This window comes from Cynocephalus volans, chromosome 5 (assembly GCF_027409185.1).
Source record: "Cynocephalus volans isolate mCynVol1 chromosome 5, mCynVol1.pri, whole genome shotgun sequence".
In the NCBI taxonomy this organism is placed as follows: domain Eukaryota; kingdom Metazoa; phylum Chordata; class Mammalia; order Dermoptera; family Cynocephalidae; genus Cynocephalus; species Cynocephalus volans.
The window spans coordinates 7,056,539-7,074,459 of NC_084464.1; the positions used below are offsets into that span (position 1 = coordinate 7,056,539).

At 37.9% G+C, this 17,921-nt stretch overlaps 1 protein-coding gene across 1 annotated transcript in view; it reads left to right on the plus strand.

Moving 5' to 3' along the window:
* Positions 1-13,555: 13,555 nt before the first annotated feature.
* The window catches only part of LOC134378229 (synaptonemal complex protein 2-like), a 30,911-nt gene continuing 26,545 nt past the window's right edge, over positions 13,556-17,921 (plus strand). Inside the window, 4 exon segments of the mRNA XM_063097219.1 lie at positions 13,556-13,737; positions 14,886-14,952; positions 15,245-15,441; positions 15,847-15,946. Of these exon segments, the coding sequence (XP_062953289.1) occupies positions 13,556-13,737; positions 14,886-14,952; positions 15,245-15,441; positions 15,847-15,946 (546 nt within the window).

A 17,921-nucleotide genomic window follows, 5' to 3' on the forward strand; every position in this document is an offset into this window, starting at 1 on the left:
AGGGGCATGAAAATCAAGTACAATGTATTTTGAGAAGTAAAATTAAATTAAATTAAATTAACAAAAGAAAAAAGAAGAAAGATTTTTCTGGATTATTCTGGTGGGTTCAATCACAAGAGCCCTTAAAAGTGGAAAAGGAAGGCAAGATAGTCAGATGGGGAGATGTGATGACAGCAGAAGAGGCAGAAGAGATGTGAAGCATGAGAGGGACTCTACCAGCAGTTGTGGGCTTTTAAGATGCAAAAAAGGGACTATCAGATAAGGAATGAGGGTATCCTCTAGAAGCTAGGAATGGCCCTCAGCTGACAGTCAGCAAGGAAACAGGGACCTCAGCCTACAAGCACAAGGAACAACCTTTGTGGGCAACGAAATCAATTCTACCTTAGAGCTCCCAGAAGAGGATGTTGCCCTGCTGATACCTTGATTTCAGCCTGGTAAAATTCATATAGGACTTCCAACTTAAAACCATGAGAAAACAAGCTTGTGTTGTCTTAGAGCACTATGTTTGTGATAATTTGTTATGGCAGGAAGACAAAGCTAGTGAAGATATAGACAGAAAATAATGCTTTGTGCAGATGACAGAACTTGTCAATCTTTTGAGAGACTCATGAATTGATAAGCTCAAATTTGTAAAGAGACCAGCAGGGGTTGCAGCAGATGTCCTCATCAATTAGATGCAATTTGATTGGCAGGCCAAAAACATTAAAAATAGACAGCACATTGGCTTCGATCTCATCTTAGTGCACTGCAGTAGATGTGTCTGGATGCCTCAGAGATGTATCTAGGCACAGGTGTTCATATGATTAGCCATTATATAAAAAAACACTGGACATCCCTGTGAAGGGAGCCTTTTATTTCTCCTGTGAGCCCAGGCTGCATGGCATGCTGTCCCTGGAAACTATTTAGCCATGATCCAGACATGGCAAGCACAAAACTCTCCTGATGGCAAGTGGGCTCTGCGACATTCAGGGAATAGGCTAAGCTGCTGTAATAAACAGATCTAAATATTTAGGGGCTCAAACAAGGGAGAAGTTTTCTTTTCTCTTCTTAGCAGTTCACGGGCAGGCAGTCAACAGACAAAAAGTATCTCTGGTCTGTAAGGTCGCTTGAGCACCCCACCCCCAATGGCTGGTAGTGCTACTTTGTCATCTTCTACTTGGCTTCCATCTCTGGATCCAGGGCAGATGTTCCACTTGTCACCCTTTTCCAGCCAACAGAAAGAGGGAAAGAAAACAAGTAGAGGGTAAAGTTTCTTTCATAAAATGCAGTTCGGTAGTTCATCTTGTTTTCACTCACATCCCACTGGCCAAAACTTAGTCAAAATCATGTGACTCACCTGGTTGTAATAAAGGCTGGGGAGTGTATTCTCTGGCTAAAATTCTCTAGGGTCCTAATATTACAGAGATGAAAGCATTGAGGACAGTTTAAGTATGCATCCAAAGCTCATATCTCCGTGTTTCCATAGCAATACAAGGAAATAATCTTTTGTACAAATGCATATCAAATCCACATCTATGAGTGTGTGTGTGTGTAACACATCCTCCACCAGTTACTCCGTATAGAAACACACTTTTTCTAATTCTCATGACTTTACAAATTAATGGAAACTGATATTCTAAAAAAACTAAATAAATTATAAAATAAAGTTACAATTAGTAACTACAGTAGAATGTATAATTGCAGTTCCAATAAATTAAATGGGAAAAGAAAACTTTCATTTCAATAGATTGTAAATATTTGTACAAAATGATGAAAAAGGATTCCATTATATAATGTTGAATATATTAGTTATCCTGATTTGAGCATCATATATTGCACACAGGTATTGACATTCAACTCTGTACCCCATAGATATGTATAGTCAACTATATTACAATAAAAAATAAATTAAAAAATAAAAATTTTAAAAACACTCAATCCAACAGCATTGTTGTGATAGCAACCTAAAGATATCTGTGACAGTTACTAAAAGTCAAAGTAAAAATATCTGTCTTTACAAAAGTAAAAAAAAAAAAGACTAATTCAATTCCTGATGTAATTTGCCTTCAGCTTTTTAGACATCTGTTTGTTTTCTATATGGCTGACAGCACACTGGTCATTTCTACGTTACCAAATACTGCGGGTGCAAACAAATAATTCATGATGAATGTTTTACAAGCAGTACAGTCCCTTACAACAGAATTCTCTTGTGAGAAATGCCTTTTATAGCTTTACAATATAGAATACGATGAACGCCTCTCAAAAACTGCTGAATCTATTGAATTCTCCTGGTGAACAAATGGTGCTGACCAGCGATGGTAATTGAAATGGGTTGGTTGAGGAGTAAAAGCTTTTACTTACTTAGATACTCTTAAAAAGGTAATTTACTTTCTGTTGGGAGAGAGAAGAGCACACAAATGCTCTTTCTCGCATTTTCAGTACTAGTAAGGACCGGTGAATAAGGCTCAACAAAAGTAGCAGGTGGCAGAAGTATGACTTCAACCTAGGCCTGTCAGGCTACTCACACCACCATTTAATTAAATGCAATTTATGCCTGGACATGCATGACCAGACAGGGATGCCTCAGTCAAATACTAGCAAGAAGTACAAAATTATGTAAAAATTTCTCTTTTCTTCCAGTTTCTTGTTCTTTTAGTATTTTTCCTCCTTTGAACAAGGTAACCAGATCTCCCTGGTGCTAGATTGTGTTCAAATTTGGGTTATGCTTTTACTACCTGTGTGACCTTGGGCATGCCACTCAATTTGTCCTGTCTTCAGCCTTCTCTTCCATAAAAGGGGGATAAGAAAAAAGTAATTCCATCACAGAGTTATTTTAAGACATTTCTTGTAATTCAGAGTTTGTGGAACACAAGTTATATTCACTATATATCTGTTTCTACATCACTTACTACTACTATTAGCATTAATTAATTTTCTTTTTTTTTTTTTTTTTTTTTTTGTCGTTTTTTCATGACCGGCACTCAGCCAGTGAGTGCACCACCGGTCAGTCCTATATAGGATCCGAACCCGCGGCGGGAGCGTCGCCGCACTGCCAGCGCAGCACTCTACCAAGTGCGCCACGGGCCCGGCCCAGCATTAATTAATTTTCTACTTCATTTATTTGAGGATCGATTCTTAAGTCATTTTATATAAACTAAAATGTTAAGATATGTTCACTTTCCAAAGGTTATCAAAACTTTAAAAAATTAATATGTTGATTGTGATATTTGGTATCTCCCAATAACAAGAAAGATACTTTTGGGTAAAAATGATCTGATAATAAAACAGGAAAACAGCATACACATTATTTGTTTAAAATCCTTTGAGGCAGACTACAAATAAATTGTTTAAATGTGAATTTTTTCTAAAAATTTCCAGAAAAGAATTACCAGGGAATTGGGAGGATAAAGCAATAAGATATTGAATTATTAAGCATATAGAGAAGTTCTTAATGAAACAAATGTTTTTTTTTCACTGTTATTCTTTGGTTCTTTACCACAAAAGTAGATGATAAGAGTTCTCATGTTTTCCTTATTATAATATAGAAAAGGGCAGAATATTCTTCCCACAATAATTTAGTTATATTTATACATTTTTGTTAAAAGGTTGCAAAAAATCAAATAAAACAAACAAAAATTCCAAACTAAAATTTAAAAATAAGCAGAATTTAAGCTCTGTCCTGGCCCTTTAACAGATTAAAATATGAAGTTTTAAGGAATCTAGGATACGAACAAAAATTTCAACTTCATGATGCATTATTCAGTGTCTAGCATATTAATGTATAATTTAAGTATTAATGACAGCACCTATGAAAGCCTTGAGAGATAGGACCTAATTTTTAGTTTGCCTACAAGTTCTCCCACTGGCACTATCTGATAATTCTTAAACACAAATGTTTCTGCCTTAATATATGCTACTTCATAATTATAAATATATTTTATGGAAACTCATTTGGGTATATGAATGACCAAGAGAGCTTCTCCAAGTGCAGATGTTAAGAAAGGCCATCAAATTACTCTTGTTCATCACTTTCACAGTTCACTACAGGATGGAACTAAGGATGGAGGCTACGAGGAACACCATTTAAGATCTTTTAGCCATTTTAACACATGATAAAAGATTTGTAAAAACTGGATAAAATCCATGGATTTATCATAATTAATAATATCCAAAGATTCATTGCCAAATAAGACTTTTTCTTTTTCTTCTTTTTTTCCTTAACCGATATATTAAGAAAATGTGATTATTGAGACCGAAGGTTGGCACATTCTAGTTATAACATGTATAATTCAATCTATAAAAATAACTTGTTTAATGTAGTCATCTAAGCAGAGCTATATAAAACAGTTCTCCAATAACTACTTTGCTTGATGAAAATTAGCCTTTCTTTATATGTTGGCATGGTCTAAATTTAATTTCAACAAAATATACATAGAAATAACTCACTTTTTTCAACTGAACAAGACAGAATTTCAGCATACCAGAAGCATTTGGACTCTCTCTAAAGTTCAGTGCAACCTAATGACATGCAGACGTGCTGCAACGAGAATTATGTCCTCCTCCTTACAGAGGCCAGCAGACGTTTTAGTTGTTAGGTTTTTTTTTTCTGAGGACGACATCTGAGCACTTTGAAATGTTCATTTTGAAAATACCATGGAAATGAGTTCATTCTGAGCATAGTTTACTTCTTGGAACTGTTGTCATGAGAACAAATGTACAATATGAGTATATTACAATGACCCTTTTTATAAAGAAACAAACACAGTAAGAAAGGAGCAGTAAAAGAATGAAATGAATTACACTTTTGATTCTGTGGTTGTCTGTTCTTATGAAGAAATTTGAATAAATCTAAACACAAGAATAAGCTCCAGAATAAAAAGAAAAGCTGCATAGTGATAATTTATTCATGGGTCTACACATGAAGTGTGTCAAAAAAAGTTGCGACTTCCTTTGAAAGAGGTCAGTTATATCTGAACTTTCATTACAAGTCCAATCTGTTCCATAAGTCAGATGTGGCACCGGGTAGACTCTTTTCTACCAAGTAATCAGTATAAAATTACTGAAGCTCTATTTTCTATTTGGGCTCCACCAGTTCCATCTTTGTAGCCCTGATGCTCACTGACCCGTGCCTTAACATCACCTTCCATTCATGGTGACGTGAATGCCTCATCTCCGGGTTAGCCCAGGGAACATGGCCTCTATCACAATGCCAGTGACCTCTGATCCCCAACTCCATGGATTTAAATAGCTGCTTCTTAAAAGCTAAAAGCTAAAATACCTGATAGACACAAGTTGGTCTTTCTTGAAGGGAGTTTTATATACACATTAAAAATATTTAAAATGCACCAAAATACAAATATTTGAAATATTTTTGCAGGCTTATTCTAGGGTGCTCACTATACTGACTTATCTAATTCTATTTACAAGAATTTCAGGAAAGGTGTCTCTCTGCTGCTTGGGATCACTTTTCTAAGTTCATTATACCAAATTAAAATAATTCAAATGGGAAGGTTTCAAACTGACTGACTGCAAATTTTGTATTTAAATGTTTTTAAGGTAGAGATTCTTAATCTATTATACTAGAAGGCAATACTGATGAGAGAGTAGACGGCCTGTATTCTAATCCCATTCTACGCTTACCAGTTTAGTGATATTGAGAAAATTTTATAATTTTCTGTACTTGATTTCCTATTGTGCAAAATGGGGATGACACTATCTTATGGACTTTATGAGACTGCACACTTTTATGTATACATGAATTTATAACAGTGTCTGCACATAGAAAGTGTCACATAAGAGTTTCTTGTACAGTATGGTAAAAAGCAAACAGAAGTACAATATGGTAAAAAGCAAATAGAAAAAAATTTTTAGGCAAAATTTTATCTTACTGTATTATAGAGCTTTAAGGATAAGTGATCCATACATGCTATATACAATATCCCCTAGTGAACCGCAATAATCATTTAAACAATTTTTCACTCTGAAAGCATTTTAGATTACCTGTTTGCGTGTGTGTGTGACTGCGTGTGTGGGGGGCAGTTGTTAGACACAGAAACCATTAAAGAGTGGTCACATTAAGTGTCCTTAATTTGGGAAACAATGTAGGAAATGAAATCTCACTTTAATACTTAGGAAATGCTTTACTTCCTGCTTCCAGGATTGTAACAGCACATCAATGGTCTCTAAGTGTCAGGGGACGCTTGCCAGGCCCGCAGCTGGAACTTAACAGGCCTTTCCCTCCCTCCATCCCTTTCTTCCTTTTTTTCCTTCCATTAGATCTACCCTTTTTCTGAGAAAACAATTTAATTTAAAGACTTTGAAGGGCAAAAATTTAACAATAATTATCTTTCTGAAATTATCACACAAAAATTTTAAAGTATCTTTTGATAGAGTTCCAGCAATAGGAATAGTATCAGGGCCTTACCTTACCTGAAATAAAAGGGGCCAATGTGTGACTGAGGGTAGGTCTGCTTATGTTCCACTGACTCATACAGCCAAGAAACATTCAAATGCTACTTCACTTGAGCCAAAACTTCTCCACTACTAATTCCATAAAGACAGAACTAAGTTTTTGCTTCTCTTCCTCTCTCTCTCTCTCTCTCTCTCTGTCTCTCTCAGAAAAAAAGCCAGAGAAAAAAACACTGGTCTAGGGAAGCATGCAGTTTTCATCTTTTATGCTGGATGCTGAAATTCACAGCTGTGAACACTGTTATCTCTTTGGTTATCTTCAGAGTATAAAGGACCTGATATACACTGCACTAAATTGGATGTACTTCTCAATTGCACAACAGAATAAACAGAAGCATAAAATACATGGTGTTTGTTTGAGGTTATTCATGCCTCAGATTATAAATAACTTTCTGGGATTTAATTTCAAGACAGTCTTCTCCTGGTGAGCATTTTATAGATTGGAATAAATGCTTTTTTGTTTTTATTTTTTAGTTATTCCATACCCAGTTACAGCCTTCCAGGTGAACAATGAATAATATGTGTGTTTCACAGAAAATAAAGTGAAAAAACAATCAAAACCAAAAAGTAAGGAAGAAATATTAATATAAAAAGTTAATATATGACATATATCTTAAAAATATAGATGTCCACAGAATGATTTACAGGAAATTTTGAGAGTGGAGAAACATTCACACATATTCCTTTGCAAATGGGTATACCTAAGAAAAGTTAAAATAATATCTAGACAAAGACCAGTAGGAGTTGTTTTTTCATAGGAAATGCTATTAATTTGTTTAAATGTAAATGAATGATGTGTCTAAATCTAATAACAGGATTTACAAAACAGATTTTCAACATTTGGAATTACTCTACTTTTTGTCACCTTGTTCCATAAGGATATATCTATGCAAGAACCACAAATATTCACATAAAGAAACAAAGGACTAAAAAACTCATATTTCATATGTAAATCTCTGAGTGACGGCATTAAGCCTGGCTTACTCAGTGCAGCTTACATGATACTGGGCAAGGAATGTTTAAGCAGCATCAGCCCTTGGACTGTCTCGCCCAGTGTATGGCATTACACTGAGGTGATGAAGACCCCATGTCTGCCCTGTGGGAATAAAGAAAATCTATTTTTTGTCTCAGACCCCATTTGTTAACCATAAATGTATTCACAGTATTTCCATTTGGGGAAGAATTAATCAATAAGCACTCAGCAGTAGCAAGCACAACATAGTGAGGAGGGAGGAAGGCCACCATTTTGTAGAACATCTTGGAAGGGAGTGAAGCCTTCCTACGTTACTATGGACAGAGGTTTATTAAAAGGAGCTTTGCACGAATGCATCAGCAAAAGAGAAGGACTTTCTGCTAATAACATAGCAGAAGTCTCCAAACACATAGTTGCTACCTATATGAGGAAATCAGCACTAAATGTAGGTAGGTTTTAGTAGACAACACAGAGAAAGAGAAATTTAGGCTCAAATTTAGAAATTTAGAACAGAAGCTGTTTCTCTCCTAGTCAATTTGACTATACCAGTTCCTTAGGTTAAACTTTAAAAAGGGTTTAAAAGGGTTTCTCAATCTTGTCAAGATTGGCATTTTGGACTAGATAACTCTTTGGTGTGTGCAGCAGTCTATGCAGCAGCAGACCAAGCCTCTAGCCACTAGAGGCCAGGGGGACCCCAACCCCAGCTGTGACAACCAAATGTCCCCACACATTGACAGATGTCACCTGGTGAGCAAAAACACACCCAATTGTGAACCAATGGAAAAAACTTGATGTTAACACCAAAATTACACACATGATATTTTATTGATGTAGCTATTTAAAACTTAGTTAATTAAGAGATTCTCACATGCTAGTTTTCAGAGAGATAAAGAGCACTGAATAAAATCAGAAAAATAAGGACATTGTGACTTTCTATTACAGCTAAATCTACTACTTTATAACTTTTTCATTTGAATTTTTAAAAGTTAAGATTTCATGTGGAAGATGTTCTTTCCTTAGTGAACCGATGGTGATAAGATAGTGTTACTTTGGGATTTTTTTAGTAAAATGGAAAGTTGATAGCCTTTTGTTGGGAGTCCATAACATCCCAAAATAATATATGGTAATTACAAATTTATATCTCATAGTGTGCCTTCATTCATTCCTAAAAATGTTGTTTTGCTGTCTTCATAGAGTCCCAAATTAATAATACTTGAACTAGGTGCCTTGTTTTAATCATGATTCTGATCCTCAAAGTAATAAAACTCAGGGGAACTACACTCCTACTTTTATAAGTTTTACATGTGTGTGCATATGTGTGTGTGGGGGGTAAAGGATCACGAGCAAAATAGCGAATTAGAAAATAACTGATAAAGCTGAGGCAGTTTATTCAAGTCAGAAATCATTCACTGAGTAATTAAAAAATCATAACCTATTTTTACCTAAATTATTAAAATCCAACTGTGTAAATGAAGCCACAGAATATCTTGTTTTAATGTTAACATAATTATATTTTTACACTTTTATTCATATGGATTACTACAACTGATTTATTTAAGATAATTCATAAATATTTAAATTAAAGATCTGTATCTGTGTCCTAAGATCTTTTGAGGTAAGACGATAACTTTTCAGCTATGGCGAATATATTTGTGCATTAAAATAATTCTAGGAAACACTTCAAAGTGCTTGGTATATTCAGATATTTCCCACATCTGCAGCATCCTACTACATGTGTGTGTATGTGTATATATATATATATATTTTTTTTCATCAGTTTGTAATGCAATAGCTCCAGAATGTAGTCTTAAGAAAAGCATGTGGTAATGTTGGTATTAGAGATAATTTTGGATTTTAGAGTTATTCTTGCCACTGCATACAAAAGTAGAATCTATTGAGAAAAATTTTCTCTCAAATATATAGACATGATTGGTTAGATATGTTCCATTTCTATGCAAGAAATCCTTCTCATTTAACAACACCAGAGAAGTTATAACCCTCAAAGATTACCAAAAATGCAATGTACTTTAAGCAAATGATGAATTAATTCATCCATGATCTAGCAGTACTTAAAAAATACTTCTTCTCATGAATCATTTGGCTTAACGCTGTTCATCTACTAATACTGCCATTCATTTGAAATGTTTAAATTCAGAGATCCACTTGTATTATTCTTATTAAGTGGGTCATCTTGTATAGCTTAATCTAAATCACAGATATTCTAATCTCAAGATGTGATAGGCGGCATCAACATGACCTATCTTTAAACATTACTGAACATTCCCAAAGATAAAGTGAAACAGAATGTAGTCTTTAACTCACTGCCGGCTACAGTTTTTAAAGTGAAATTGCTCTCTTGTCCTCTCTCACTTTAATGTTAGAGGACAACAGGGTCAGCTTCTAGTGTTTATAAAAGGCAGGAATTCAAATAGCTAACTCACAGAGAAAATGTGATTTCACTTTCTTTCAGAGACTCAATGCAAATTCCATTTGGATTCCTGAGAGACCGTCAGACACACTTCACGTTTCACTTGAAATGCAGTGCACAGTGTGGTTGAAACACAGAAGCACAAAACCTCCGGGTGCTTGAACTGTTCCCTAAGATTAAATGAGGTACTTAACGGAGTTCACAAAGGTATTGCCGTCCTCTCCGGTGAAGCTGAGACTTAATGTATTCAGACAGGGTGCACCAGGTTCCTTAAACAACTACAGATAGAACTTCCATATGATCCAGCAATCCCACTCCTGGGGTTATATCCAGAGGACTGGAAAACATCGGGTCGAAGGGATGCCTGAACTCCCATGATTATTGCAGCTCCATTTACAATAGCCAGTGATGGAACTGACCTAAATGTCCATTGATGGATGACTGGATAAGGAAATTGTGCTATATCTACACAATGGAATACTACTCAGCCATAAAAAGGAATGAAATTCTACCATTTGGAGCAACCTGGATGAGCCTGGAGAAAATTATTCGAAGTGAAACAATCCAGGTACAGAAAGAGAAATACCACACGTTCTCCCTCATAACTGGGGGCTGAATCCATAAATAAACAAGTGAACAATAAAAAGAGACACACAGAGAGAAAGAAACAACAATCACAGTAATACATTGAACTTTTAGAAAGCTAGAGGTGGAAAGGGGAGGAAAGGGGGAGAGGGAGGGGGGCTAATGAGGAATTGGTCAATGGACACAAAGAATGATTGCGTATTGTGATGATGAATAAGCTAGTTAGCTTATGCTGATCTAACCACCACACATTCTACATAATTACTGACAATCAACATTGTACCCCACATGTATGTATAATAAAAAAATAAATACATAAAAAATTTTTTAAAAAAATGAAAACTGATTGGCAGTTATGAAACCTGGGTCATATGTGTACAAAGAACCAGAAGCAAAGGTTTTGATAAAAGAATAAGTTAAGCACAAACTATAAGCAAAATTATAGTGACTTGGGCTCAGGAAAATATCAACTTTTAAGTTAATAAGCTAAGAGCTTAGATCCTTTTTAAAATTGGTCAGTGGGGGATCTAATATTCATAGAAGTTCCTTACTGGTAAGTATTTTAGTGGCATCAAATAGTGAATATAATTGCTAATGCTTTTCTCACTCTCAGGGAAAATCTGAACGTGCATAACAGATGCACATAATCAGGTGATAAATTTAATAATGATAAACAAGGAGAAGAAGTCCTCTTTCTTGGACACAATACAATTGACTTCAATTAAAGCAAACTCATATAGCTTTGGGACTTGGGTTGGTTTTGCATTGTGATGCTAGGTACCATCATATACAAATGGCAAATTAAATTTTAAACTTTGGACTATAACAGTTTGTAGTGAAAAATTCGGAAAACTAAAATATTCATTTATGACCTAGCTTCTAGACTTTGTCATATTAGATATGCCCCAACGGAAGTATTTTAAAAGTTCTACGAAGAAATGGAAATCTCCACTAAATAATGCAATGTGATCCCAGAAAAATCTGGGATAGAACGATGAATACAAGCACTGATTTCTAATTGCTGTTAAAAGTATTCTAGGCTGCTGGTCTTACATTAGATTATTATTCATTATTTATATCTGCTCTGTGTCCACACAATATTAACAAAGAAATTGTCAAAACTGTGATAATCCTAGGATATACAGAAATTTTTTTTAAAAATGCAATATAAAAGTACAAACAAGCAAAGGGTGTGTGTGTGTGTGTGTTTGTGTGTGTGTTGTACATCCCACGATATTGAAGCAATAGATTTCAATAGACATCTCTGCTTGCCTAGCCGAAAACCTCTTAGTGATTACTTTGTGAGGTAAATAAATATCTTTCTATGGCCAAAACTCATGTAAAGTAAAAATATCCCAAAGCACTGCACTTTCTTCCAGACAGAGTATTAAAACATCTAGGCAAACTGAAAAATATAATTTTAAAAATAAAATTTAATTGCTAAACCTGATCTTCTTAGCCTGAACTTTAATATCATTTAATAACCTATGCTCCCTGACTCACCCGCCTAACTTTTATTATTTTCACTAACTAAATACATTGATTGTGCCTCTGAACAAATTTACTATGCCTTTGTCAATGTATAAACCGCTGTCAGCCATGCCTCCAGGTTCCTATCCATTTGGATGGATTTGGAGCACTCTATCATCACAAAATCCAGTTCAGAACTCTTCTCTGCTGAAAGCCTTCATGATCAAGTTTTCCCATTCTGACTGCTATTTTAAAACAATTAGAAATTTCAAAAACAATTCGGTAAATCTACTGCTGTTCTACATAGTCTTGCCATTTAGTCCAGTTTCCTCTTGAATGTTACAACAATGTTAAGTGCTACATGTGAAAAGTCGCCTACAGAGAACCATAAGGCCATTCAAAGACACTGGTTTTATTAATTCTGACTTGGGATAATTAGAACAAAGGAATACACACTCAAGAGGGAGTTACGTTGTTCTGCACGTAACAAAGTCCTAAAGTGTTAAGAATACATTGACGCCTTCTGGTAGGTCCGTAACTTTTGTCCTCTTCATGCAGCTTAAGTCAAGGTTAACTTGTGATTTGTATTATTTTACGCTCCCTTACAAGTGTGCTGACACTTCCATTTTGAAATGTCCTGAATAAGTGTTCTGCCTCAGACAGGGTTGATCAAGGCATCGGTGGAATCCCTGCAAACGAGAAGGCATCTAAGTATGGCCCGTAACAACATTATATTTACGTCACATTTGCCAGGAAGTGGATATGATCAGCTTTGACATAAGCGTCGTTGTGAATGGGCTGGAGGTGCCGTTCAAGTCCTGGGCTTACTAACAGGGATTCGGTTATAGTATGTTTTGCCTTGATGTAGACAAATACCTTGTGTCAACATGGCATGAAATACTTAGCATCCAGTTATAACACAAGGCGGTTTTTATGCAAGGAATGTTTGGATTTGAGGGGTCGTTTTGTTTTACAAAAATCCAGTCCAAGTTATTTTTGCCACCGTGTTCACATAAAAGGCCACCTACAAGACTCAGCCTAGCCTTAGTAGCCTTACTTGTCAGGTTAAAGGAAGTGGGCAGAAAACAAGCAAACTATTTGCTTTGTTTTTTAAAAAATCCCCATGACGAAGGTACTTAAGAATGAACGACCACGAACAGCTTCTTTTGTAATGTCAGGAATGGATTCATAATTTTGGTACAAGTGCGGTTCCCATGAGAAAGTTCAGCTTGGGCCTGTACTTATCAATAGACCAAAAACAGCTCCTCGGGCTGTTTAAAGTGAAGAGAAAACTCCATTGGCTTCTGCAAAGGGGCCCCTGTCAGTTTGGAATTTCTCACCTAAAGAAAGTTTAAGGGATATTGTTCGAGTCGGTTGTGTCGTCGCTCTCTCGTAAGGTGCGCGTGCGCGTGCCCAGGTAGCCTGACCCGCGTGCGCTAGTGACTTGCACGCGCTGCTCGTGTCTCAAGCACAGGATCCTGGTGGGTCGCAGGGGCAGGTTCATCCATCCGAGTTCCGGGAGAAGATGCAGTCCCACCGCCGCTGCGACCCTCGCCGCAGCGCCCCCCGCCGGGCCGGGTTGTCCAGGCGGAACCGCAAAGGGCAGAGCGCCCTGGCCGGGGCCTGCGCGGCGTCGGGCCGGGAGCCTCGGCATGCCGGCGGTGAGTGACACCGGAGGAGGCCCGGGCCACCTCTGCACCGAGCGAGGGGGCGGGAGGGCGTATGGTCCTTCGGGGTCAGCGGGCTTGGCTGGTCCGAGTGCTCGCCCCGTGGGCGCGGAGTCTGCACGTTCGCCCGGTCCTGGGCTGCCCCTTGAGCGCTTCCACCTCGTTAGGTTTGATTGGAGTTGATGGGTCGCTTTCAGAGGGACAACGAGGCAGAAGGGAAATCTGGTCCCTCGCTGATAAAGCGCTTAGGGAAGAAGGAACCAGAAAATTCACGTTCAGGCAAACAGTGAGATAGTTCAATCGCTTGGCCTGTTTTCCCTGCTGGTTTTCCTGCCTTCTTTCCCCTTGCTGCGTAGATAGTGCGGGGACATTAACCCACCGGGCAGGCGACAAATGAGAACACCTAAGACAGCTGGGAATCTTGGTACCGCCAGAGCTGCTGTTTTTCAGCAATCATTTAACTAGTATTCATTGAATACTCTGGTGAAAACAAATAAACAAGTTTGCATTTAGGTCTTTAAATTCACCCTGCTTTTCATATTTATAAATAATGACGATAATATTGTAAAATACACTGACACTTAAGGATTTTGGTCAAGTTCATAAAGAAGTAGCACTGTTAGCCCAAAGTAGGTTTTTTGTTTTTCGTTTTTTTAAAGCTCATTAGAAAAGATTTTTAATTTTTTTTGTGTGTATTATACTTTGGAATCAAGTTCATTGTTGAGATGAGGCGAGGAGATGAGATGCTGCTGTTCAACATGGGCTACTGTGCTGTGAAGTCAGGATGGTGGGCCAGGGACCACTTCTTGAAGAAAATGTGTAACAATCCACTGCTAAATGTTTAGGACACTTTCCTTCTGTTTGTTGATGTTTGACCCTTGAAATGTCAATATGGAAGTCCTAGAGTAACATTTAAAATTTATGTCACAAAAAGAAAGCTTCAACTCACCACTGGGCTTGAGACACACTTATTTAACTTTATTTCAAAAGCTGTCGTTATGAAAATGGTTTATTCATTGAAAGCTTTTCTTTCCTTTTATTTTATACTCATGACTATCGAGTTTAAATTTATTTTGTATGATCATTTATTCAAATGACCTTTGTTTTGCTTCATGTGATAGTTCGTATTGTATTTGTCACAGATTAGGCTAAAGTTTGGATAATGTTTTTTTAAAAAAATTACTGTCTTAGACATATAATTAGTGGCATGAGCAAACAAAGTTTCTGTTCGTGAAAACAGTACAAACCTTTTTTTCTTGTTTTATTTTTAAAACTTGAAATAATTTTTTTTCAAACATGTTTTTATTGCACACAGAAAAACGAAGGTCCCTCGCGGTCTGCTACGGAAGATGGCCCGTGAGAAGGCCCAGGATGCTTTGTGGGTAAATATTACGTCTATTTTGTGTTCTTCGTGTGTGTTCTTTGTAGCTTTGTTTTTCTGAGGCTGTTAGCACAGTTGTTCCCCCAGTTGCTCAAACCAGAAACAAAGAAATCTTTTGTTTCTTCTCCTCCCCTACTTTCCACCATCTAATTTACCACCAAGTCTGTCCAGTCTTACCTTCAACTATCCCACCAACGTCCTTATCTAAGCTGTCTATGCCCAGCACTGTCATAGGCGGAAGCGGACAGGACTGAACAGAACAGACAGGATCCTGCTGTCCCGGAGGATCACAGCCTGGCAAAGAGCCAAAGAAACAGGTTATCAGAGAAGCTGAAGAACAGCCGGGCGCTTTGCCTTCTTTAGTTCAGGTGGTCCTGGAAGACCTCCCTGAAAAGGTGATATTCACAGTGAGATCTGAGGGGACCGGCCATGTGGACAGTGGTGGAAAGCAGCAGTCTAGGCCGAAGATAGCCAGTGCAAAGGCCCTGAGGCAGGGAAGAGCTTGCCTCGTTCTAGGACTCATTAGCAGCAAAGACAGACTGAAGAAGTTGATAGAGGTCAAATCAGCGCCGTGTGGATTAAAACAAAGGGTCTGGGGCCCACCTGTGGCTCACTCGGGAGAGAGCGGCGCTACTGCCGCGGGTTCGGATCCTATATAGGGATGGTCGGTGCGCTCACTGGCTGAGCACGGTGCAGACAGCACCAAGCCAAGGGTTGCGATCCCCTTACCAGTCACAAAAAGGACAAAAGAAAAAAAAAAGGGTTTGGATTTACTGTGAGCACAAGGGAAGCCATGGCAGAGTTTTAAGCCTGGACTTTTGAGAGAGAGAATGAGTGTGAATCCCAGCTGGATGATTTCACGCAAGCTTGCAACCTTTCCCACCCTTGCTATTAGTATCCCCAGACAGAGAACCTTGAAATGTACTCAGCAATTCTTTATAGATGGCCTCAAAGAAGATGAGCCTTTGCTAATTCAGCAGAGACTGATCCCCAAGATAAGTGTCATATTTTAATTTTATATGGCTTTGGGTAACTGAAAGAACTAGAGTGGATTCAGTTGTCTAAGTTTGATATTTTATGCTCCTTTGAAATCAAATTTGACCGGAAGTTAGTGTCCATTCTTACTGCCTATATCCAACCAAACGTTAAACTCAATACAGGTTTCCTGATGTATATGCCGGGCAGAGCACTGTGGGAGTGTCCAGGAGCGAGTCAGAGGTAACCCCTTTCCTGATAAGCCTATACAGTAGTAGCACGTTTTTAGTTATTTCAGTGAAATCGACAGGGGAAGGTAAGATGAGTGAGGTGTAGGCTGTATAACTGTTGTATTAACAAGATTAGACCTAGAAAAAATCTCATCAAAAACTTCCCTTTGCCCTTGTAACACCTCACTCTCCCCACTTTCTAAACACTGGATGAATCTGAAAAAATAGCAAAAACATTTTTGCTTATTCAAAGTCACCCCAGTTATAAAATTTTATTCTGCCCGTTTAAATTAACCAGGAGGCAATGTGCCTTTAATAACAGCATCTGGAAGCAAAGCCGAGTTTGCAAAGTCTTACTGCAGTTCCCCTTTTTGTTGGCTTTCTGCAGCCCTGAGATGATTTGTTTATTGGTGAGGAGATGGGGGAGGAAGGGGGGGTGAAAGGATCGTCTTGCTGGTAATAGAGTCTTTGATTTACCCCCTGGGCTCTATTAAAGTCTATTAAGACAAGATTGGGCTAAGAAGATCTGCCTCTGCCCTTTTTCATTCTCAAATGCCTCTAATTATGAGGAAAGAGTAGATTCCAGGTTTTCCCATCCTCCTCTCAGGGACTTCTAAAGTGTTTTCCAGCGGTATTGAATGAAGACTGTGCTTATGCAAACCATATATATTTTGCATTTAATTCCACTTGACTTTAAGGTATATCAGCTCATGCAGATAACAGGAAGCAGGGAAGAAAAGAAAAAAACCCAAAGGAAATGGAGTAGGGATGTCCTAAGGGTATCTTCGAACCTTCAGCTGATTTGGGGAGGTATGAGTTGAAATGTGCCCCAACCGGATTTTTCTACGTAGGTTTAAGAATGCCCTTCTAAAGTTTAAAAAAATAACAATGTCAGATCAAATCTCCAGAGTTTTGAAATCAATTAGGAATTTCCATATTCCATTGGAATTCTAGTTGGTGATGGAAATTTTATAACTGTAACTTAGATATTGTTATTTCATGTAGGTTTTGGCCAGGAGAATAGATCAAAATTATCAAAGAGAATGGGATACTAGACCCTGTGCCCTCTAAAGACAATTGTGCAGACTCAACACAAAGTGTATTTGGAAGTTATTCTCCATAGAATGAGAACTTCCTATAGAAAGGAACATATTTTGTCCTATACTTTAAGATCCTCACCTAATAAGTAATTACTGTTGTGTCTGGCTTCTGGTAGTGACACAGCTGTGGGGACAGTGGGGGTTGTCGGTTAGATAATGTATGATCGTGGCCCATCCATGGGCTCAGTGAGCACTTTCTATTCCCAAGTATTGGTCAAATAATGGGGTGTTTCCCCCACTTCTTTATATCTATACTCAAGAAATATATTGGTGGCATGGGAGAGAGATAGGCTTTGGGGGGATAGATGGAATAGCAAGAAAAATGTATTGAAAAGCGTAGAATTTTGAGCATGAATATAGGGAGGGAGAAAATATAGCCTTAGCAGTGAGCTCTGCTGTATAGAGGGACCTTTCTTCCTTGGGCTGTCAGAGAAAAGTTTGCTTCAGACGGTGGAGAGCTTTCACAAACACTGCCTGGGCCCCACTGCCAGTGATCTGATTCACTGGGTCTGGGATGAGTCCCAGGAATGGGGTTGGGGGAGGCGTTTCAGAGCTCTCCAGGTTTTCCTAACATGCAGCCAAGGCTGAGAACCGATCAGTTCATTTATGTTCTGCGGCTGGGTGCCTTTTGTTCTTGGCTACAAATTGCACAAAATTTGGAAGGC